A 23,771-nucleotide genomic window follows, 5' to 3' on the forward strand; every position below is an offset into this window, starting at 1 on the left:
ATACTTAAAATAATACTTTCATAACAAAACGTACATTAAAAACAACAACAAAGGAAAAGAAAAACACAGCTGGTTTTCATAATGATTAAAAGTCAGGCTAATATTAAACACTCACAAAGACAGATAAGAACAGGCAGTTTCCTGTGGAGAGAAATTGTAGTGTTTCTACGTAGGTAAAGAAAAGCTGCCACATTCTGAAGAATTTGCCAGAAGAACCCCATAGGACAAATGCTATCTTTTTCAATCTACTAAAGTGTAAGACATCTTTAATCTACACAAAATGAGGAGAGGGCGATTTCCACTGAAGTAAAAATCAACCTTCTTGCCACAACAAACTCAAAAAGGCTACAAAGTCTGATTTATATTTTGCCATTATCAAAGAATAATGTTATGTTATGACAGTAGGAGGAGCAAAATGCACCTGTACTAGTCATGTCACGGATAAAGCTGCACCTTTCTATCTATTGAAATGACTATTGGGAAGGTGGAATTTAGCTGAGAGTTGTTGCAACGATGCAAATGTGCCGTCGACATACAAATCATTGAAGGATTTGATGCCAAGGTTAAACCCAACGGCGAAGGCTCCATCTACTATCGATGGACGGAGAAAATGTGATTTCTGATTAGAGGGGCCCTTAATGAATAGGTTTGCAATCCAATGTGACGTCTACACTGGTTCCAGATCTTGAGAGTGTTTTCTTACTCAAATGGTTCTGGTATAACCTGAAATAGCAGAGTTAATAGGCGAGTTTGCCAAAGCAGCCAATCAGAATGGCATACAGGGGGAATACTCTATCTTCAACCATGCTGGAATGACATGTGGGGCATCTGTATGCATCCAGTACTGAATTACATGGAAGTTGGCAGCCCAACTGAATCAATAGTAGGGGCAGCTAGAGTATTACAACATTTATCAAAATGTTCAGAAGTGTATAAAGATGCATAGAAGTCCTTATATTGATTATTTATTAGCTGGGGATCGATTGTTGCACCTGTGGGCGTTTGAATTTGAGACATTTTGTGAGTAGAGGAAGACTGGCAAAGTTGATGAGAAAGCAATTTACTTCCCTTGTTGCCATACTCACAGTGAGTATGTCACGAGGCCTGTTGACAAGGTATCGAATTCAGCGTGTAAAGAGAGTCGATCCCTATATACATTTGAGGATGGTGAGGTAGCGTACAAAATTTGAATTGTCAGTTCAGTCTCCTTTCCCTCTGTTTTCTTTCAAAAGTAGTATGTGACATGATTTGACAAAAGGCACCAATTTGTGTATGAAAATTGCAGCTCCTCTCCCTTTACTTTGATAAAGATGGCCTACCCAACCTTTCTGCATTCTAAAGTGATCAGAAACTCTCAGATGGGTCTCTTGTAAGAAAGCAATCTGTGTTTCCAGATGTTGAAGATGCTGAAGTACTCTACCACGTTTGACTGGTTGGTTCAAATCTTTACAATTCTACTCCACTACATATGACTGGTTGGTACAGTTCCAACTAGAACATGTAAGTATCCTCCCAGCCGACTACCCTATTAAATTAGGTTGTTGAGTCATCATCCTTTAATTTAAATTAATTTAAATATTAGCAGAAGACCAAACTTGACATACAAGAAAACAGTTGAAGTACCTCCCACCCGCTGAAGTGTCTTCCCAAACAAGACCCGCGCATCCCATGCTAGTACACAAGCTCCTAAATACGCTCTAGGAAACATAGTGGTTACAGAAGCTAGGCTAAACTCTTACCAAGTGGAGCGTGGTGACAATTTCAATACATGACCAAAAGTATGTGGACACCTGCTCGTTGAACACCTCATTCCAAAATCGTGGGCATTCATATGGAGTTGGTCCCCCCCTTTGCTGCTATAACAGCCTAAACTCTTCTGGGAAAGCTTGGAACATTGCTGCGGGGACTTGCTTCCATTTAGCCACAAGGGCATGAGTGAGGTCGGGCACTGGCGATTTTGCCTGACTCGTAGTCTGCGTTCCAATTCATCCCAAAGGTGTTCGATGGGGTTGAGGTCAGGGCTCTATGCAGGCCAGTTAAGTTCTTCCACACCGATCTCGTCATACCATTTCTGTATGGGCCTCCCTTTGTGCACGGGGGCATTGTCATGCTGAAACAAGAAAGGGCAATCCCCAAACTGTTGCTACAAAGTTGGAAGCACAGAATCGTCTAGAATGTCATTGTATGCCTTAGCATTAAGATTTCCCTTCACCGGAAGGGAAGCCTAGCCCAGATCATTATTCCTCCTCCACCAAACGTTACAGTTGGCACTATGCATTCGGGCAGGTAGTGTTCTCCTGGCAACCGCCAAACCCAGATTTGTCCGTTGGACTGCCAGTTGGTGAAGCGTGATTCATCACTCTAGAGATCGCGTTTACACTGCTTCAGAGTCCAATGGCGGCGAGCCATTGAAACCCATTGTATGAAGCTCCCGACAAAGAGTTATTAGGCTGACATTGCTTCCAGAGGCAGTTTTGAATCATTTTTACGTGCTACGTGCTTCAGCAATCAGTGGTCCCGTTGTGTGAGCTTGTGTGGCCTACCACTTCGCGGCTGAGCCGTTGCTTCTCCTAGACATTTTCACTTCACAATAACAGCCCTTACAGTTGACAGGGGCAGCTCTAGCAGGGCAAACATTTGACGAACTGACTTGTTGGAAAGGTGGCATCCTATGACGGTGCCACGCTGAAAGTCACTGAGCTCTTTAGTTAGGCCATTCTACTGCCAATGTTTGTCTATGGAGATTGCATGGCTGTGTGCTCGATTTTATACACCGGCAGTGGTGTAACGTACTTAAGTAAAAATACTTTAAAGTACTACTTAAGTAGTTTTCTGGGGTATCTGTACTTTACTATTTATCTTTATGCCAACTTTTACTCTTACTTCATTACATTCCTAAAGAAAATAATATACTTTTTATTCTATACATTTTCCCTGACACCCAAAAGTACTCGTTACATTTTGACAGGAAAAATGTCAAATTCACACACTTAACAAGAGAATATACCTGATCATCCCTACTGCCTCTGATTTGGTGGACTCACTAAACACAAATTCTTCATTTGTAAATTATGTCTGAGAGTTGGAGTGTGCCACTGGCTATCTGTCAATTTTTTTTAATTTTAAAAAAAATGTATCATTATTTTATTTGTTTTACAAATGTTTTATTGTGACGTCTGGTTTGCTTAATATAACACATTTTTAAAATGGTGTCTACTTTTACTTTTGATACTTAAGTACATTTTAGCAATTCCATTTACTTCTGATACTTTTCTTACTATCAGATATTTTAAACCAAATACTTTTAGATTTTTACTCAAGTAGTGGATACTGGGTGACTTTCACTTTTACTTGAGTCATTTTCTATTAAGGTATCTTTACTTTTACTCAAGTATGACAATTGAGTACCTTTTCCACCACTGGTCAGCAACGGGTGTGGCTGAAATAGCCGAATCCACTAATTTGAAGGGGTGTCCACATACTTTGTATATACAACAACAAAAACTATAGAAAGCACAGTTTACCAATAGTGACAAGTAAAGTAACTACAGGGTGTTAAATCAAATAACATAGGCAGCATGACAGCTTATGGCCGATCTAGTGTCACTCATCAAAATAAAAATGGACCTGTTTCACAAGCCCACACAGAAAACAGTGAAGAAAGATCTAAGATTTTTTATTTTAATTAAGACTTACTATTTCAGCTGACGACAAGGAGAATGTACATATCAGGCAAATAGAACACTAAAAGGCACTGTAGTAGGCTCCATGTGTTGGGCCTTACATATCAAACGCTGCACTGCAGATAGGCTAAGTGTCCATCTCGTTGCTCCGGTCAGGCCGGGGGAGCAGTTTCCTTCAAGTTCTTGATAAAGTTTGCGGCGGTCGGGTCGTTGAACTCGTGAAGAGCTCCGCTCGGTAGCGTGATCCTCAGCTCGGCTGGGAAGAAGAGGCCAAACTTTACTCCCGGACAGGTGTTCAGAAGCCGCTTTGCGTTGTCAAACGCTGCTCGTTTCTTGGCCGCGGAGGCAGTGAAGTCTGTGAAGATGGACAGTCTCTTGATGTGTGTGTGTAGGTTTACTATCTATTACACATCAGTGTTTGTGAACTGAAGATGCATCTGTAAATCCCCTTTTCCCTGTGTCCTCTTGATGACTTGTCCTATTTTCTCTCTCTCTCTCTCTCTTTTAATTTCCCCTGTTGGTACTGGATATATAAAGCTCCCCGCCACCTCCTCCTCTTCCCCTCATCATGTCTTTAGAAGTATAGGTATGACACTTGTCCTTTGGGGACCTCCCTGATAGTGTGTGATGGCTAAGGAAGTATATGGAAAATAAGGAGGATGCCAGTGCGAAATGGGGCCAGAGCTAATTTCAACATCAGAGTATAAATCAACAATTCTGCTTTGATGAGAGGCATGCACTGCTAGATAGCACTATATTCAGACATATTCACACACACACACACACACACACACATACACGTGTCTCTTGGGCCTAGCTAGAGCAGATTGCAAGCTGAGATGTTTATTGATCAACTGAAATCTCTGTTAGGCTGTGAGAGAGATAGAGGGAGAAAGAGAGAGTTAGGGAAAACGAAGTGAGATAAAGAGAGAGTGAGAGGAGGGAAAAAGAGAGAGAGACAGCGAGAGAGAAAGAGGTTAGGGAGAGAGATAGTGTGTTTGTGACAGAGAGAGAGACAGCGACAGAGAAAGAGGTTAGGGAGAGAGATAGTGTGTTTGTGAGAGAGAGAGAGCTCCAGCCCTGACAGGTGAGGCTGATAAATCCCAGGAGTGGCGCCACAGCGATGACTGAAATTAAAACGGTCCGTTCCGGGCGACATTACACAGGTCCCCAGTGAGCATGTTCAGTTACAGCATTTTTGTGGCTATCTGTGTGGCGTCTCACGAGCATTCCGTTGCGCTCGGCTCATTTAGAGATGAAGAGGGTGTAGTAACGGTGATTGGTTGCCACGGGTGACAGAGTGCGTGCCGGTGCGTGTCGGGGTCGATGGCTGTTATGCCACTGTGACAGAGACCTTCTCTGCTATACTCTTTCTAGAAGTTTAAACTTGAACTGCATATTTTAACTGACTACGATAAGAATTTTTATCAGAATATTTTCTCAAAATGTTCCAACTGTAAAAAGTATCAATATATAACATATCAGGATAACACAGAACGTGTGTTTAGGGGGCAGGTCAATCTCAATGAACACAAATATTCCTGAATCATTCTTGAGAAATCTTAGTCACACCAACCAACGTCCTCCATATCAGAGTTTTAAGCTGTAAAAGGTGTTTTCAGCGTTCAAAGACGTCAATTGGCCTTATTGCCTGAACTAAATGTTTTCAGTGTGATTGAGAGTGCAGAGACCAGGGAGTGTGTGTGTGTGTGTTGACTCTAGGCCGCAGTGCTACAGTCTCAGGTGTACTGTGTAGACATATCGGCCAGGATATATCGAGTGTCCTAGTTGAACCATTACACCACCAACCTCTTTCCTCCCCGTCCACAGGCAGTTTGTCTCAGTCCTGCCAATACAAGCACATATTTTTCCTCACCCACCAATGCACACTAAGTGGATCCCTCCCTCCCACAAACACGCATACCTCGTTTGTGGCACTGCTGGATGGTGGTGTGTATGAAGGTCTGGACCTCTCTGTAGGTGTGGAGGAAGCTGTCCTGGAAGTGGCTGGCCTGTTCAGCACTAACACCCAGGATGCCCGACAGACGCTCCCTACCTGGGGGAGACAGACAACCATAACATATATTGCCCACATTCAATGCCAGTTTTATCCATTCCCCTCTATTTATTTGGAGCCCCATTAGCTTTTGCAGAGGCAGCAGCTATTCTTCCTGGGTCCACAAAAAACATGACAAGTAACAAAACACTGGTACACTGACAGACAAGGACACTCACCCAAATGTGATATACAAACAATACAACAAACAAAAAATTATGTGTATGTGTAATCAAGGACTGATTTCGACCTGGGACACAAGGTGAGTGCAATTCATTATCAGGTAGAACAGAAAACAAACAGTACTCTGGACCTCCAAGGTCCACATTTGAATACCCCTGCCATATACCATAGCATAGTGATACAAAGTGATACAACATTTGTACCACAATATGTACCGTACCAGTCAAAAGTTTGGACACACCTAGTCATTCAAGGGTTTCTTATTTTTACTATTTTCTACATTGTAGAAAAATAGTTAAGACATCAAAACTATGAAATAACACATATGGAATCATGTAGTAACCAAAGAAGTGTGAAACAAATCCAAATATAATTTAGATTTTTAGATTCTTCAAAGTTGCCACCCTTTGCCTTGATGACAGCTTTGCACACTCCTGGCCTTTTCTCAACCAGCTTCACCTGGAATACTTTTCCAACAGTCTTGAAGGAGTTCCTACATATGCTGAGCACTTGTTGGCTGCTTTTCCTTCACTCTGTGGTCCAAATCATCCCAAACCATCTCAATTGGGTTGTGGTTAGGTGATTGTGGAGGCCAGGTCATCTGCTGCAGTGCTCCATCACTCTCCTTCTTGGTCAAAAATAGCCCTTACACAGCCTGGAAGTGTGTTTGGTCAAAAATAGCCCTTACACAGCCTGGAGGTATGTTGGGTCATTGTCCTCTTGAAAAACAAATGATAGTCCCACTAAGCTCAAACCAGATGGGATGGCTTATCGCTGCAGAATGCTGTGGTAGCCATGCTGGTTAAGTGTGCCTTGAATTCTAAATAAATCTTTGACAGTGTCACCAGCAAAGCACGTCCCACACCATCACAACTCCTCCTCCATGCTTCACGGTGGGAACAACACATGCGGAGATCATCCGTTCACCTACCCTGCGTCTCACAAAGACACGATGGTTGGTACCAAAAATTTCAAATTTGGACTCAAAGGACAGATTTCCAACGGTCTAATGTCCATTGCTCGTGTTTCTTGGTCCAAGCAAGTCTCTTATTCTTATTGGTGTCCTTTAGTAGTGGTTTCTTTGCAGCCGACCATGAAGGCCTTATTCACGATGTCTCCTCTGAACAGTTGATGTTGAGATGTGTCTGTTACTTGAACTCCGTGAAGCATTTATTTGGGCTGCAATTTCTGAGGCTAGTAACTCTAATGAACTTATCCTCTGCAGCAGAAGTAACTCTGGGTCTTCCTTTCCTGTGGCGGTCATCACGAGAGCCAGTTTCATCAAAGCGCTTGATGGTTGAAGAAAATGACCTTCATGTCTTAAAGTAATGATCGTTTCTCTTTGCTTATTTAAGCTGTTCTTGCCATAATATGAACTTGGTATTTTACCAAATAGGGCTATTTTCTGTATACCACCCCTACTATGTCAAAACACAACTGACTGGCTCAAACGCTTTAAGAAGGAAAGAAATTCCACAAATGAACTTTTAACAAGGCACACCTGTTAATTGAAATGCATTCCAGGTGACTACCTCACGAAGCTGGTTGAGAGAATGTCAAGAGTGTGCAAAGCTGTCAGCAAGGCAAGGGGTGGCTACTTTGAAGAATCTAAAATAGATTTTGATTTGTTTAACACTTTTTTGCTTACTACATGATTCCATATGTGTTATTTCATAGTTTTGATGTCTTCACTATTATTGGACAATGTAGAAAATAGTACAAATTAAGAAAAACTATGGACCCCAGCCACCCCTCATAGACTGTTCTCTCTACTACCGCATGGCAAGCGGTACCGGAGTGCCAAGTCTAGGACAAAAAGGCTTCTCAACAGTTTTTACCCCCAAGCCATAAGACTCCTGAACAGGTAATCAAATGGCTACCCGGACTATTTGCATTGTGTGCCCACCCCAACCGCTCTTTTTACGCTGCTGCTACCCCCTTTTATCATATATGCATAGTCACTTTAACTATACATTCATGTACATACTACCTCAATTGGGCCGACCAAACAGTGCTCCCGCTGCCACGTCCTGACCATAGAAAGCTATTATTTTCTATGGTAGAGTGGGTCAGGGCGTGACTAGGGGTTTAGTCTAGTTTATTATTTCTATGTGGGGTTCTAGGTTTAATTTTCTATGTTGGGGTTTGTGTATGATTCCCAATTAGAGGCAGCTGGTAATCGTCGTCTCTAATTGGGGATCATATTTAAGTTGCATTTTTCCACCTGTGGGTTATGGGATATTGTTTGAACGTATGTTTTTTGAGTTAGTGCACATAGCATATCTGTAGTCACGGTTCGTTGTTAGTTTATTGTTTATTTGTTTTTGTCGTTGCTTAGTTCCACTTTCATTAAAATATGTGGAACTCAACATACGCTGCGCCTTGGTCCGACCATTATTACGAACATCGTGACACCCGCACATTGGCCCACAACCCGCCAACCCCTCTTTTACGCTACTGCTACTCTCTGTTCATCATATATGCATAGTCACTTTAACCATATCTACATGTACATACTACCTCAATCAGCCTGACTAACCGGTGTCTGTATGTAGCCTCGCTACTTTTATAGCCTTGCTACTGTATATAGCCTGTCTTTTTACCATTGTTTTATTTCTTTACTTACCTATTGGTCACCTAATACCTTTTTTTGCACTATTGGTTAGAGCCTGTAAGTAAGCATTTCACTGTAAGGTTGTATTCGGTGCACGTGACAAATAAACTTTGATTTGATTTGAATGAGTAGGTGTGTCCAAACTCTTGACTGGTACTGTAAATATATAGAAAAAGTTATATCAGGAAATCATCTCAAAGTAATGCCACTGACTGCTTGCCCTATCTACGATGTGAGTGCAGAGATCACTATCGGCCATTCCACCCTAGCTCTGGCCCAAAGGAGATTCGAGTCGAGAGAGTCGTGGCTCTGTGTGCTCAGTATGTGAGCCTGTGCGTGTATGTGTGTTCATAGGGTCAGAATGTTTGTGTATATTTGTGTTCACAGACTGCGTGTGTGTCCGTGTTCTGCAGCACTGTGTTTGTGTGTTCACAGTGTGCTTATTCGCAGCGTGTATGTGTTCCGTGGCACTGTGTGTGTGTGTCTGTGTTCTGTGGGTTAACGCGCGGCTGGTGATGAATAATGTTCTGCCAGACAGAGGGAGCGCCAGGGATGGTGCAGCAGGAGGGGGCAGTTGGCCCAGCGGAGACAAGCGCTAAGCCCCAAATCTGTGCCAGTCTGGGGCCCCTGCCTGGGTGGACGTGCCCCCCGTGCCCTCTACACACACACACACCCAGGGAAACACAGGGAGAGAGTGTGAACATGCAGGGATAGTGTGAGTGTGTTTTGGGGGGAGGGCGGCTCTATGTCACACAGAGAGATGGAGTTGGTCTGTTTGTGAAAATCATATACTTCTGTGTGAGTGTCAGTATGTATCAGTGCAGTTTGGATGTGTGTGTGTGTGTGTGTGTGTGTGTGTGTGTGTGTGCACACTAAAGAGTGTGTGAGCGTGTACAGGCGAGTACGAGATAGAGGTAATTGACACAGTGCTGATTTTCTCAAAAACAAATGAAATCACAAAAAAGGTGTCTGGACCATCCTATAAGATGCCAGTTACATCAAAAATAGAGATTTGGCTGTAAAAAAGAAAATGTCTCCATTTCAAAAGGCTTCTGAATTTTGTAATTTCCACTCTGACATTTCTGACTTGATAATTCACATTTCCTGTTGCTTCAGGATTACTTTCCTGCTGTAGCAAACTGGCTCAAATTAAGATCCTACATATATGTAATATGGTAGCTCAATGACTTACCACTATGATAACATTGTGCCACCAGTAGGAGTGGGAACACCAATGATACATTTGAGGTAAATTGAGGCCACAAATGCTCAAATCTAATGTTATTTCCCTTCAGCAGCATACCACCCTGCATCCCATTGCTTGCTTGCTTCTGAACCTAAGCAGGGTTGCTGCCTGGATGGAAGGACAGATGCTGCTGGAAGCAGTGTTGGAGGGCCAGTAGGTGGAACTCCCTCTGCCCTAGGGCAGTGAAGGGGAAATTGCCCTTAGGGTGCCGTCTTTCGGATGGGACGTTAAAACAGGTATCCTGACTTATCGTAAGAGTAGGGGTGTTAACCCCGATATCGTGGCTAAATTCCCAACCTGGCCCCATTGCATCATGGCCACCTAATCATCCCCCTCATTCCTAATTGGCATATATCACTTCTCACCTCTACACCTGATAGCTGAAGTGTGGCCGTCTCATCCACACATTGGTGGGGGTTGAGGTGAGTTTGCCCCTACTATGTGAAGCGCTTTGAGTACCTCAGTTGGTAGAAATGAAATCCAATGAATTTAAAATGAGCAACACTGATTTAGACACACCATATGATCAGGCTAGAAATGACATACTAAAGGGGTGTGATGAGCTAATCATTTTTGACCCTTCACCTGATAACAGTTTACCACTGGAGATGTGTGTGTGAGTGAGGAGAAGGTCTATTGTAGGGAGTGAGCGAAGGCAACCGGTTGCCACAGGGCAGGTAAGGAGTGCAAGAAGGCAGTAGTGTGTGTGTGTGTGAGGAAGTCTACAATGGAGTGTGTGTGTGTGAGGCACCGCATACCAGCTGAATGAGGTCAGTCCTGTGTGACCCTCCAGCCTCGTTACTGCTCACGCACATCTCTTTCTCTCCTTCTCCTCCACATCCTTCTCCTCCACATCTCTCTCCTCCACATCTCTCTCTCTCCTTCTCCTCCACATCAATCTCTCTCTCTCCTCCACATCAATCTCTCTCTCTCCTCCACATCAATCTCGCTCTCTCCTCCACATCAATCTATCTCTATCCTCCACATAAATCTCTCTCTCTCCTCCACATCTCTCTATCTGTCTCCTCCACATCAATCTCTCTCTCTCCTCCACATCAATCTCTCTCTCCTCCACATATCTCTATCTCTCTCCTCCACATCTCTCTATCTCTCTCCTCCACATCTCTCTATCTCTCTCCTCCACATCTCTCTATCTCTCTCCTCCACATCAATCTCTCTCTCTCCTCTTTCTTTCTTTCTCTCTCCCACATCTCTTTTTCAATTCCGTCTCTTTCTTCCTCTCTCGTTCCCCCTGTCCCTCTCCCAGAGTGCAACAGTCAACACTTGGCCTCTTTCTCTTCTGACCCATTTGTGTGTGCGTCTGTCTCCATGGCCAATACCTCCCCTCCCCCCTCCTCTTCTCCCTCTGCCTGATTATTGTCTCCGGGAGAAAGCTTCCTTTTAGTATTCCGTAACCAAGGAGACGAGCCACTAGGAAGGCCTAGGCTGTCTACGCTGAAAACGAACGCTCTCCCTCACTCCACTAACCCCCTCTCCTTTCCTCCCTGTGTCTTTCTCCTCCTTTCTCAGCTTCTCTTATCCTCATTGACAACAGATACACAATGTATCACGTCTTATGCTATTAAAAACATTCAAATCAGCCGTGAGGCTTCCTTCCCTCTCTACCATGCGCACGCACGCACGCACGCACACACACACAGTCATAATGAAACATGTCATTGAAAGACCAAAGAATACTCCATCATCAAGTCCCTTTGTCACTGAACGCACTCATCTGTGAAAAGACAAACACCCATACATGTCAGAGCTGTAACTGTGTGCGTGAGTCTGAGTGGTGGTTTCCGGGCAATGATACTGCACTCGTCTGATCTCTGAACTGCGGACGGGAGAGGCTTGTCGACTCACGCCAGCCAGCCAGTCACACACACACACACTACCATTGACAGACCACTGCCAGCCATCACAACCTCTCAACGTCTCCTAATCCTCTACTACTGCCTGCCTGACAGCACAGCCTGAAGGCTCCCTTACTGCTACGCACGTGTGTGTGTGTGTGTGTGTGTGTGTGTGTGTGTGTGTGTGTGTGTGTGTGTGTGTGTGTGTGTGTGCGTGTGTGGACATGTTTAACTATACTCACAAGAATAGTAAATTTACAAACATTTTACCAACAGGGGACATTTTATTAGTCCACACAAGGTCAAATGCGATTTCTCAGGGGTTTAGGGTTAAGGTTAAAATTAGTGTTAGGGTTAGAATTAGGTTTAGGGTTGGGGTTAGGGGCTAGGGTTAAGGTTAAGTTAAGGTTTACAGGTAAAGGTTGGGGACAATTTGATTTTTGAATGGGACTGAATTGTGTGTCCCCACAAGGTTAGTTGTACAAGGCTGTGTGTGTGTGTGTCTCTTGATGAGTGTGAGCCAACAGTGAGGTCCAGATACAGCAGCAGAGTGTGTGACTCAGTCTCACACAAACAACAACACTCATATAACAGGCTGTTAATCAACAGGCTAGAAATACATAACAGACAATGCAAAGTGACCCAGATACAGAATAGTCTTACACACACAGACACATTACACTTTCACGATGCACATTCCCTCCACGTTAGAAATCTATGGTCACGGGGCCAGTGTTTTGAAATAGTTTCCATTGGCTACAGCAGGGAAATGTGTTGCGTGTGCGAGTGTGTGAGTATTAAACGGGCCACAAATGAAGAAGGCATACTTAGGCCACACGGGCCCTTTCTACATTCCTGCTCCCTCTCTGTTTCTTCCTCTCCCATTCTCTCTCTTTCCTCCTCTCGCTCTCAAATTCAAATTCAAGCTGCTTTATTGGCATGAAAAACATTGTGTCAAAACTGCCAAAGCAACAATGTTTGCAATATACATTGTAATAAAATTATAAACCATAAAGAATGACATAAAATGGTAGTAAATAATAATACAAAACTGAATACAAAAATAACAACAATATAGTAGAAATGTAATAAATATAAAAAGCTAAACATGGAAAATGAAACTATAACTAACTTATAACTAAATAACTGTCATCTTCACCATTACATCAGTACTACAACTACCATCATCATTACTACTACAACCAACACCATCATTAAACTGCTATCATTACCATCACCCTACTACCCACGCCACTACTCTCTCTCTCTCTCTCTGTTTCTTCCTCTCCCACTCGCTCTCTTCCTCTCCCACTCTCTCTCTCTTTCTTCCTCTCCCACTCTCTCTCTCTCTCTCTTTCTTCCTCTCCCACTCTCTCTCTTTCTTCCTCTCCCACTCTCTCCTTCCCTGGTTAAGGGCGACTGAAGTGATGTGGCTAACTAACTGAGTCATGTGGGTAGTTCTTCTCACCTGCTCCATACACCACAGAGTAGACGATACGCTTGGCATGCTCTCTATCCTCTGAACTCACTTCTCCTTCACTCACACCCTTCCTAGAGAGACAGAGAGAGAAGGAAGAGAGAGAGTAGGGGAAGAGAGGGGGGGTGGGGAGAAAGAGAGAGAGACGTTATGTAAGGAAGTCCTACTGGAGTGCAACTCCTCTGTCTGCAAAGTGAGAGTCCCAAAGGGCCTGACAAGGGACTGCAACATCACATCACAGAACATACTCACACACAGATGCACAGAGACATGCACACACACATGGGCCCATACATACACTCTCTCTCTCTGTGTTATTCCCTCTCTCTCTCTGGTTTATCTTTCTCTTTATGTCCTCTCACCCTCTTTGTTTTCTCTCTCTCTCTATCTGTTCTCTCCATCTCTACCTGTTATTTCTCTCTCCTAGTTTCATTGCCTGTAGCCCCAGGGTCAGACTTTCAAACCGTTTTATCTGTAGTACCTGCGGCTCGCTCACTCTCTTTCACGCACGCACGCGCACACACAGAGCTGTCAAATGGTGGAGTCAGATGGTTGGGGCTAAAGACAAATTAAAAGTGCTCAGCACCACCTGGTGGACAGAGTATTTATCTATTCTAGACAGCATTCTATCAGTTCTAATAGTGTTCTAACAGTGTTCTAACAGTGTTCAAACAGTGTTATTAACACTTTTAACAGCGTTCTAACAGTTCTAATAGTGTTCAAACAGTGTTCAATCATCGTTCTAACAGTGTTCTAACAGTGTTATTAACACTTTTAACAGCGTTCTAACAGTTCAAACAGTGTTCTAACAGTATACTAACAGCATTCTAGCAGCGTTCTAACAGTGTTATTAACAGTTCAAACAGCGTTCAAACAGTGTTCAAACAGTGTTCAAACAGTGTACTAACAGCGTTCTAACAGTGTTATTAACAGTTCAAACAGTGTTCAAACAGTGTTCAAACAGCGTTCAAACAGTGTACTAACAGTGTACTAACAGCGTTCTAGCAGCGTTCTAACAGTACTAACCGTGTTCTAACAGTATACTATCAGCATTCTAAAAGCGTTCTAACAGCATTCTAGCAGCGTTCTAACAGCATTCTAACAGCGTTCTAATAATGTTCTAACAGCGTTCTAACAACGTTCTAACAGTGTTCTAACTAGAGGTCGACCGATTAATCGGAATGGCCGATTAATTAGGGCCGATTTGGACACTGATTTGGCCGATTAAAACATATATAAATATATATTTTGTACATTTTTATTTAACTAGGCAAGTTCTAACAGCGTTCTAGCAGTGTTCTAACAGTATACTAACAGTTCTATCAGTGTACCAACAGTTCTATCAGTGTACCAACAGTTCTATCAGTGTACCAACAGTTCTAACAGCGTTCCAACAGTTCTAACAGCGTTCCAACAGATCTAACAGCGTTCCAACAGATCTAACAGCGTTCCAACAGTTCTAACAGCGTTCCAACAGATCTAACAGCGTTCCAACAGTTCTAACAGCGTTCCAACAGTTCTAACAGCGTTCCAACAGTTCTAACAGCGTTCCAACAGATCTAACAGCGTTCCAACAGTTCTAACAGCGTTCTAACAGTTCTAACAGTATACTAACAGTTCTAACAGCGTTCCAACAGATCTAACAGTTCTAACAGTATACTAACAGTTCTAACAGCGTTCTAGCAGTGTTCTAACAGTATACTAACAGTTCTAACAGCGCTCTAGCAGTGTTCTAACAGCGTTCTAACAGTTCTAACAGCGTTCTAACAGCGTTCTAGCAGTGTTCTAACAGAATACTAACAGTTCTAACAGTTCTAGCAGCGTTCTAGCAGTGTTCTAACAGTATACTAACAGTTCTATCAGTGTACCAACAGTTCTATCATTGTACCAACAGTTCTATCAGTGTACCAACAGTTCTATCAGTGTACCAAAAGTTCTATCAGTGGGTTAACAGTGTTCTGACAGAGGGTTCTAACAGTTCTAATGGTCTCCCTTGTTTTTCTCACCACAGGGTCCCTTTTTAACATGCACACACACATTTCAAAAAGTGTAATCACTGCGGCGATCGGCCTGGGGGTGCCCTGACAGAGAGGAAGGAGCCTCATACGCCGGTTGCTGCTGTAGTCATGGCAACAAGGCTGCGAGCGTTTGAAGTGATGCTGCGGTTTGGGCAGACTGATGGGCTGTGTGTGTGTGTGAGAGAGTGTGAACGTGGGAATACGGTATGGGGCTCTGTGGATGAGTGTGTGTGTGTGTGTGTGTGTGTGTGTGTCTGGGTTGATAGGCTCATCCCAAACGGCTGAGTGATGTGTGAACTGAGCATGCCCAAAGCAGTCCTATTGAGTACAACTAAAAGACAGACAGAGAGGAGGAAACTAGCTAGTGTAGCAGGGAGGAAATCAGAGGTCATAGAACTATGAAACGAGAGGCAAAACTGTGTGAGATGCGTGGATATCATATTAGTGTGTATGTGAGATACTACAAACTGCGAGACTGTGTGTGTGTGTGTGTGTCAGAGTTTGAGAGACTGTGTTTGTCTGTGGTACCCCCCACTGCGAGACTGTTTGTGTGTGTGTGTGTGTGTGTGTGAGACCCACCACTGTGAGGCCAGCATGGTGAAGACGTCGGCCTGTGGGTTGTTGAAGATCCTCTGCAGCTCAGGATCTGACGAGAGGTGAGCCAGCAGACGCAGTTCCACCTGGCAGAAATCTGACACACACACACACACCACCATCATTCTCCTCCACACTACTGTTCATTTTCACTACCATCATCGCTCAACATTTGTATATTAACTGACAATGTAATCAGCTGATAATGAACCAGGTAGTCAGCGGTAATGTCATTTAACAGAATGGCAAAGAGAGATAAGAGAATAGAGGGTGAGGTTGTAAACAACACGTGTGTTGAGAGCGAGAGAGAGAGGGATGGGAGAGGTGGAGAGAGAGAAAATAATGGGGAGGAGGCAGACACACAAAGAGAGGGAGAGCGAGAGAGAGGAAAAAAGAGAGGAGGGGAACAGATGAGTGTTCCTCCCACCCTGATCCTGTTGTCAGATGAGAGAGAATGGCTGATGAGGCAGGCAGCAAGCCAGCCAGCCAGCCAGCCCCTCCTGTGAGACGCCTGGGGGCCCGAGTTACCTTACCCAAATCCCATTAACACCCCGAACCCCCTAACCCCTTATAATCTGTGACACCCCCCCACCTCCCATCTCCAAGACCCCTCCCTCCCAAACGCAGCCTATCACATGATGATGACACACTTGCGCATGTTCCTCTCCGGATAGACAGACCACGGTCTCTGTTGTGTGTGTATGTGTGAGCCACACCTTGCTATCCCTTATCATACTGTTGTCAGGCTGGAATGTTCAAGATAATTATTATTACTGACATACACCTACTGGAGAGAAAGAGATAGAGGGGGAATGCTGACACACACATCACACTGTAATTCAGTGTAATTCAATTAGTGGATTGAGCATTGATTTTAGTGCTGGGGCTCCAAACTGGACTTGATGAGAATGTCGATGGCCGGCCCTGTATTCTCTCTCCACAGTAAAACAAACGTACTCAGCTATTAGCCTCTAATGATGTTTTTCCACTGCAGGGCCATGCCTTGCTGTGAATATCACGGTTCCTCTATTTCATTCCCACTTGCCCATGGCCCGCTTGATTCCTGGAACCAAGCGGGATATATCCAGCCTCGTTTGATACCTGGTACTGACCTCCAACCAAGTAGGCTGGTGGGTGGGGTTACACATGGCCGTACTCAATGACTGGTCTCACGCAACGATGTCACAGCGTATGTTGTTGATACTCACGCACAAGCCACTGGCTCCGTTTTTTAACAGAGAAAGTACATCTAACTACGAAACGGTACAGCTACAGAACACTAACGAATAACTCTGAAGCTAAAAACGCTGGATTCGACATCACCGACAGCGATGTTTGAAGCCATGGTAACGCTGAGCAGCAACGATAAGCGCGGTAATACATTGTTTTTAGCCAAATTACTATCTAGCTAGCTACCGATGTCTTATGATGAGCTTCATAACACATGCACACACACGAGGACACACAAACACATGTACACACAAGAAAACAAGAACATACATGACACACAAACACAAACACACGAGGACACACAAACACAAACACACGAGGACACACACACACACACACACACACACACACACACACACACCCGAGTCACTCCCATCTTCAAATGTAGACACACACATACCGGCACATTGGCTTCTAGGACACCAGATGTATGTCCTTGAACAGATTATTTAAAAATTGCACATAGAATAAGTTATAAGGTTAATTGAGTTGCCAATGGCAGCACCCCGGTCGGCCTTCAACTTGAGATACTCAATGAGAAATGGCAGCACTGAGCTAGCCTGCAACGTCTCTTCCTGGAGTAGCTCAAACTGTGCATGCTGTCGCCATGAGATGCCATCTTAACCGGCTTCCTTGGTTTCAAATGCACTACTGAGTCTTCACATAGGAATGAATGATGTCACATGATCGATGGCTTTGTCCATTCATATACAGTCATTGGTCTATCTCAACAGTGTCACTCTCGCCGGAACCCTATCATCCCCTCTCCTCTCATAAAAATGACAAAACAATCACATTTCCCTCCTGCAGCCGAATTAAATCGGCTATAAAATGATAAATAGTGTCTGCCTGACTGTGCTAGATGAGCTGGGCCTGTCTGGTTTAATATTGGTTGGCTGGTAATAAATATAGCTAGTTTAGTGCAGTGTGCTTTGATAATAGGCTGATAAAGGGTGTGTGTGTGTGTGTGTGTGTGTATGCATGAGTGTGTGTGTTTCTGATGATGATAGGCTTATAAAGGGGAGTTTCTAAAGATCTCTCCATCATTGTTTTATGCGTCAGATCACATTTGTAGCCCAGAGAATACTACGTGTGGGATGGGGGGTTGTGTGTGTGTGTCTGGACGTGCTTTGCCCATGTGTGTGTGTGTAATAGTTGTTTCGGCAAGGTCTGCTCCAGCGAGATTTTGTTTAGTGACAAAATCACTACCAACTAGCATCTTCCTATTGATCCCAACAGGAAGAAAATAAGATGGCCAAAGATAGAGCATCTACAATCGATAAGTCCTAAGGGTCATATCATCTTGGCCTAAGCACACGCACGCACGCACACACACACATACATACATACAGTTGAAGTCGGAAGTTTACATACACTTAGTTTGGAGTCATTAAAACTTGTTTTTCAACCACTCCACAAATGTCTTGTTAACAAACTATAGTTTTGGCAAGTCGGTTATGACATCTAGTTTGTGTATGACACAAGTCATTTTTCCAACAATTGTTTACAGACAGATTATTTCACTTATAATTCACTGTATCACAATTCCAGGGGGTCAGAAGTTTACATACACTAAGTTGACTGTGCCTTTAAACAGCTTGGAAAATTCCAGAAAATTATGTCATGGTTTTAGAATCTTCTGATAGGGTAATTGACATAATTTGAGTCAACTGGAGGTGTACCTCTGGATGTGTTTCAAGGCCTACCTTCAAACTCAGTGCCTCTTTGCTTGACATCATGGGAAAATCAAAAGAAATCAGTCAAGACCTCAGAAAAAAAAGTCTGACTCCATAAGTCTGGTTCATCCTTGGGAGCAATTTCCAAACGCCTGAAGGTACCACGTTCATTTGTACAAACAATAGTACGTAAGTATAAACACCATGGGACAACGCAACCGTCATACCGGTCAGGAAGGAGACACATTCTGTCTCCTAGAGATGAACATTTGGTGCGAAAAGCGCAAATCAATCCCAGAACAACAGCAAAGGACCTTGTGAAGATGCTGGAGGAAACAGGTACAAAAGTATCTATATCCACAGTAAAACGAGTCCTATATCGACATAACCTGAAGGGCCGCTCAGCAAGGAAGAAACCACTGCTCCAAAACCGCCATAAAAAAGCCAGACTACGGTTTGCAACTGCACATGGGGACAACGATCATACTTTTTGGAGAACTGTCCTCTGGTCTGATGAAACAAAAATAAAACTGTTTGGCCATAATGACCATCGTTATGTTTGGAGGAAAAAGGGGGAGGCTTGCAATCCAAAGAACACCATCCCAACCGTGAAGCACGGGGGTGGCAGCATCATGTTGTGGGGGTGCTTTGCTGCAGGAGGGACTGGTGCACTTCACAAAATAGATGGCACCATGAGGTAGGACAATTATGTGGATATATTGAAGCAACATCTCAAGACATCAGACTTTAGGAAGTTAAAGCTTGGGCGCAAATGGGTCTTCCAAATGAACAATGACCCCAAGCATACTTCCAAAGTTGTGGCAAAATGGCTTAAGGACAACAAAGGCAAGGTATTGGAGTGGCCATCACAAAGCCTTGACCTCAGTCCCATAGAAATTTTGTGGGCAGAACTGAAAAAGTGTGTGCGAGCAAGGAGGCCTACAAACCTGACTCAGTTACACCAGCTCTGTCAGGAGGAATGGGCCAAAATTCACCAAACTTATTGTGGGAAGCTTGTGGAAGGCTACCCAAAACATTTTACCCAAGTTAAACAATTTAAAGGCAATGCTACCAAATACTAATTGCGTGAATGTAAACTTCTGACCCACTTGGAATGTGATGAAAGAAATAAAAGCTGAAATAAATAATTCTCTCTACTCTTATTCTGACATTTCACATTCTTAAAATAAAGTGGTGATCCTAACTGACCTAAGACAGGGAATTTTTACTAGGATTAAATGTCAGGAATTGTGAAAAACTGAGTTTAAATGTATTTGGCTAACATGTATGTAAACTTCCGACTTCAACTGTACATACAGTATAATCTAGGCCTACATCTCAGATGGCTGGTTATTAGAGCCTGGCCAAATAAAATGAAGGGAAAACGATACAGTACATTAACCCCTGAAAGTGAAACATTCACTCAATTGATATTTTGTGTGTGTCTTGGTTCTAAAAGGGGTTTTACAAAAAACAACAACTAGAAAAGGTACACCCCCCCCCTCCCCCTCAAAAAAAGAGTGCTTGCTTCAAGCAGTATAAAAAAAGAGAATAATAACAATAAGCATGTGGAATAACTTGCTGACACAAGTACACTAATAATGAATGATATGGCCAGTGTGACCTTTGCCTACCTGCAGCCAGGAAGGTGTAGCCATCCTGGGGGATGAACATGGCCCGTGGGTGAACCGTCACCACCTCCGCTTCCTTTCCTGAGAGAACCAAAACACACAGCCACCATGAACCTACCGTACCACATTACTGTACCAACCATGTTAATATAGTACAATCCTATTACCCAGGACTCCCCGGAAAACAGTGGCAAGTGTTACTGAATGGACTAAAGAAAATAAAGTGAATTTCAAATGAAATACCCAGCTATAAAACCCAACTTCCACTTTTATAAAGATATAACACAGCTGCCATCCTACGGTGAGCCTGAATAATATAATTACACTGTTCAGGTTATACATGTGTTATAACCGCCTTGTCATCTCTCCATTCTATAGTGAGTAGTGCTGGTGAGTTTCCTAGTCAGTCAGCCAGCCAGTCAGTGCTTTGATTAACTGGCAGCCCTATAAATACAACATGTGTGAGAAGTTAACTAGAGGACATCTCCTGACTTCAATTAAAAGAGAAAAAAATAATTAAGTAAGTGTTTTTTTTCTATATGGAAACATGAGAAGGAAATAGTGAGAAATAGTGAGGTAGGGAAAATATATAGGAGCGATGGAGAAGACAGCGAGAGAGCGAGAGAAAGAGAGAGAAAGAAAGAGATGTAGTAGACAGGTGAGAGAGAAAAAAGAGACAAGAGGGAAAGATAAACAGTTAGTCCATCATCCACTATATGGTTAGCATTAAACTAGCTAGGTAAGAAACTAGGTCATGGTTAGCAGTAAACTAGCTAGATAAGAAACTGGGTCATGGTTAGCAGTAAACTAGCTAGGTAAGAAACTAGGTCATGGTTAGCATTAAACTAGCTAGGTAAGAAACTAGGTCGTGGTTAGCAGTAAACTAGCTAGGTAAGAAGATGGGTCGTGGTTAGCAGTAAACTAGCTAGGTAAGAAGCTGGGTCGTGGTTAGCAGTAAACTAGCTAGGTAAGAAACTGGGTCGTGGTTAGCAGTAAACTAGCTAGGTAAGAAACTGGGTCGTTGGTTGAGGTAATCAGAATCCCCTCAGGACGAATCTAACGCCACGTCATTATCCTGGGCAGGTAAGTGCTGACCCCGACTGAGTAAAAGAGGAAAAACGTCCCCTACTGTTCACCATCAACGTCACAGGCACACACACACGTTGGACGCTCGCACACACACACACACACAGGGCAACAAAACCCAGTGTAACACCTCTAATAAGTACTGATTAGGGCTTCAATCACCTTCAAAGAGGGGCTGGGTGACTGATGGAGGGAGAAAGAGAGGTGAAAAAAGGAGAGGGGGAGGGAGAGGGAGGGGCGGGCGGGCGGGCGGGCGGGCGGGCAGGCAGGCAGGCAGGCAGGCAGGCAGGCAGGCAGGCAGGCAGGCAGGCAGGCAGGTACACCTATAGCTCATCTCTTGGCAGTAGTACTGTAGACTACTTTATCACTGACCTCAATTCCATAGCTCTCTCAGAGCGTTCAGTCAGCCCACTGACACCCTTATCAGATCACAGCAAAATCAGTCTACTTGAACAGAGCAATACTCAATCATGAGGCATCAAAGCCAAAGTAAGTGAATAATATTAAGAAATGCTATAAATGGAAGGAAAGTAGTGTGGAAACCTACCAAAAAACAATTAGGCAACAACAAATTCAATTCCTTATAGACAACTTCCTGGACAAAGCTTTCCACTGTAATAGTGAAGGTGTAAACTTGGCAGTAGAAAACATTTGAAATGTCTTTAAACATTTGAAATCTCTTTATTCTTTTGGAACTTCTGTGTAACGTATACTGTTAATTGTTATTGTTTATTTCACTTTTGTTTATTGTGTACTTCACTTGCTTTGGCAAAGTTAACATGTGTTTCCCATGCCAATAAAGTCCTTGAATTGAGAGAGAGAGAGAAAAAGAGAGAGTGAGAGAGAGCGAGAGAGAGATATAGTTGATGAGTAGGTGCTCTGGGGATATGATGGGTGAGTGGCAGGGCAGGGGGTGCTAATGCTAGCACCTACGACTCACCGAAGGCAGGGAGAAAGAGAACCATAGAACTAGTGATGACCAGGGTGAATAAAAGGAGAACGTGTACATGTCTGCATGACTAGTGTGACGAATCTCCTGTACACAACTATTGCCGGAGAGGAAGGAAATCGGGGATCGAGGCCAATGGTGACTTTAAAACATTTACAGGGTTTAATGGCTGTGATAGGAGAAAACTGAGAATGGATCAACAACATTGTAGTTACTCCACAATACTAACCTAAATGACAGAGTGAAAAGTAGGAAGCCTGTACAGCCTGTGTGTGTGTGTGTGTGTGTGTGTGTATTTGTGTGCGTGCGAGTGTGGGAGGGGTGATTAATTTTACCTTAAACATATGGAGAGGCTGTGCATAATGCATAATTCGACCGGATTTGAATTTGAATGTGTGTGTGTTGTGTGATTAACTCTACCTTGAACATATTGCTTCTTAGTGATCTGCACCGGCTGCCTTGGGAGGGCCTGGAAGTTCTAAAATCACAAAACATTTATAGTCAAGCAAAGCACAACACACCTAGAGAAACATATTTATATGCATGATAATTAGAGAAAATAAGAGCGCAAGAGACCTTACACCTAGAGAAATATATCAAAATGCATGGTAATTAGAGAAAATAAGAGAGCAAGATACCTTTCCTCGGAGGCTTTTTAGAATGTACAAAATAGCGTTGCCCAGGTAATGAATCCCAACCTTCAGTCAGTGAGTGTTAAAAGGCACAGGAGCGGTTGATATTTAACACTGACTGGCTCTACTACTACGACATCATTAGATCTGAACAGCTACCACTGTTAACAAGAGAGACTGGAGAAAGGGAGGTAGACGGTCGGAGGGAGGGGGAGAGAGAGGGGGGAGAGAGATGGGGGGGTTGGCGAAGAGATGGGGAGGAAGGAGAGAGATAGAGAGATGGAGAGAGGGATGGTTGGAGACTTGGCAAAGGCTGGCACACAGACAAAGCTGGCATGCAGTGCCCCATGCCACACACAGGTGTTACTAATGGAGACAAGTTCTAGTTAGAAAAATGTATTTTAGTGTCACTCCACAATACATTGCATTCGGAAAGTATTCAGACGCCTTGACTTTTTCCACATTTTGTAACGTCACAGCCTTATTCTAAAATGGATGTTTTTAAATCCCTCATCAAACTATACACAATACCCCATAATACAAATCAAAAGCATATTTTCTGAAATTTTAGCAGAAGCACCTTTAACAGCGATTACAGCCTCGAGTCTTCTTGGGTATGGCGCTACAAGCTTCGCACACCTGTACTTGGGGAGTTTCTCCCATTCTTTTCTGCAGATCCTCTCAAGCTCTGTCAGGTTGGATGGGGAGCGTCGCTGCACAGCTATTTTAAGGTCACTCCAGAGATGTTCGATCGGGTTTAAGTCCGGGCTCTGACTGGGCCACTCAAGGACATTCAGAGACTTGTTCTGAAGCCACTCCTGCCTTGTCTTGGCTGTGTGC

The 23,771-nt window shown here is 43.6% G+C and overlaps 1 protein-coding gene across 1 annotated transcript in view; it reads right to left on the bottom strand.

Annotated features, from left to right (window-relative positions):
- LOC139379190 (polymerase (DNA directed) nu) overlaps positions 1-23,771 on the bottom strand; it is a 78,782-nt gene that overhangs the window by 12,665 nt on the left and 42,346 nt on the right. Inside the window, exons 15-19 of the mRNA XM_071122010.1 lie at positions 22,720-22,777; positions 20,268-20,345; positions 15,713-15,824; positions 13,107-13,189; positions 5,608-5,739 (exon numbers count right to left, since the gene is read on the bottom strand). Of these exons, the coding sequence (XP_070978111.1) occupies positions 5,608-5,739; positions 13,107-13,189; positions 15,713-15,824; positions 20,268-20,345; positions 22,720-22,777 (463 nt within the window). The remainder of the gene's footprint in view (positions 1-5,607; positions 5,740-13,106; positions 13,190-15,712; positions 15,825-20,267; positions 20,346-22,719; positions 22,778-23,771) is intronic.

The sequence above is a fragment of the Oncorhynchus clarkii genome, chromosome 21 (genome assembly GCF_045791955.1).
Source record: "Oncorhynchus clarkii lewisi isolate Uvic-CL-2024 chromosome 21, UVic_Ocla_1.0, whole genome shotgun sequence".
Classification (NCBI taxonomy): domain Eukaryota; kingdom Metazoa; phylum Chordata; class Actinopteri; order Salmoniformes; family Salmonidae; genus Oncorhynchus; species Oncorhynchus clarkii.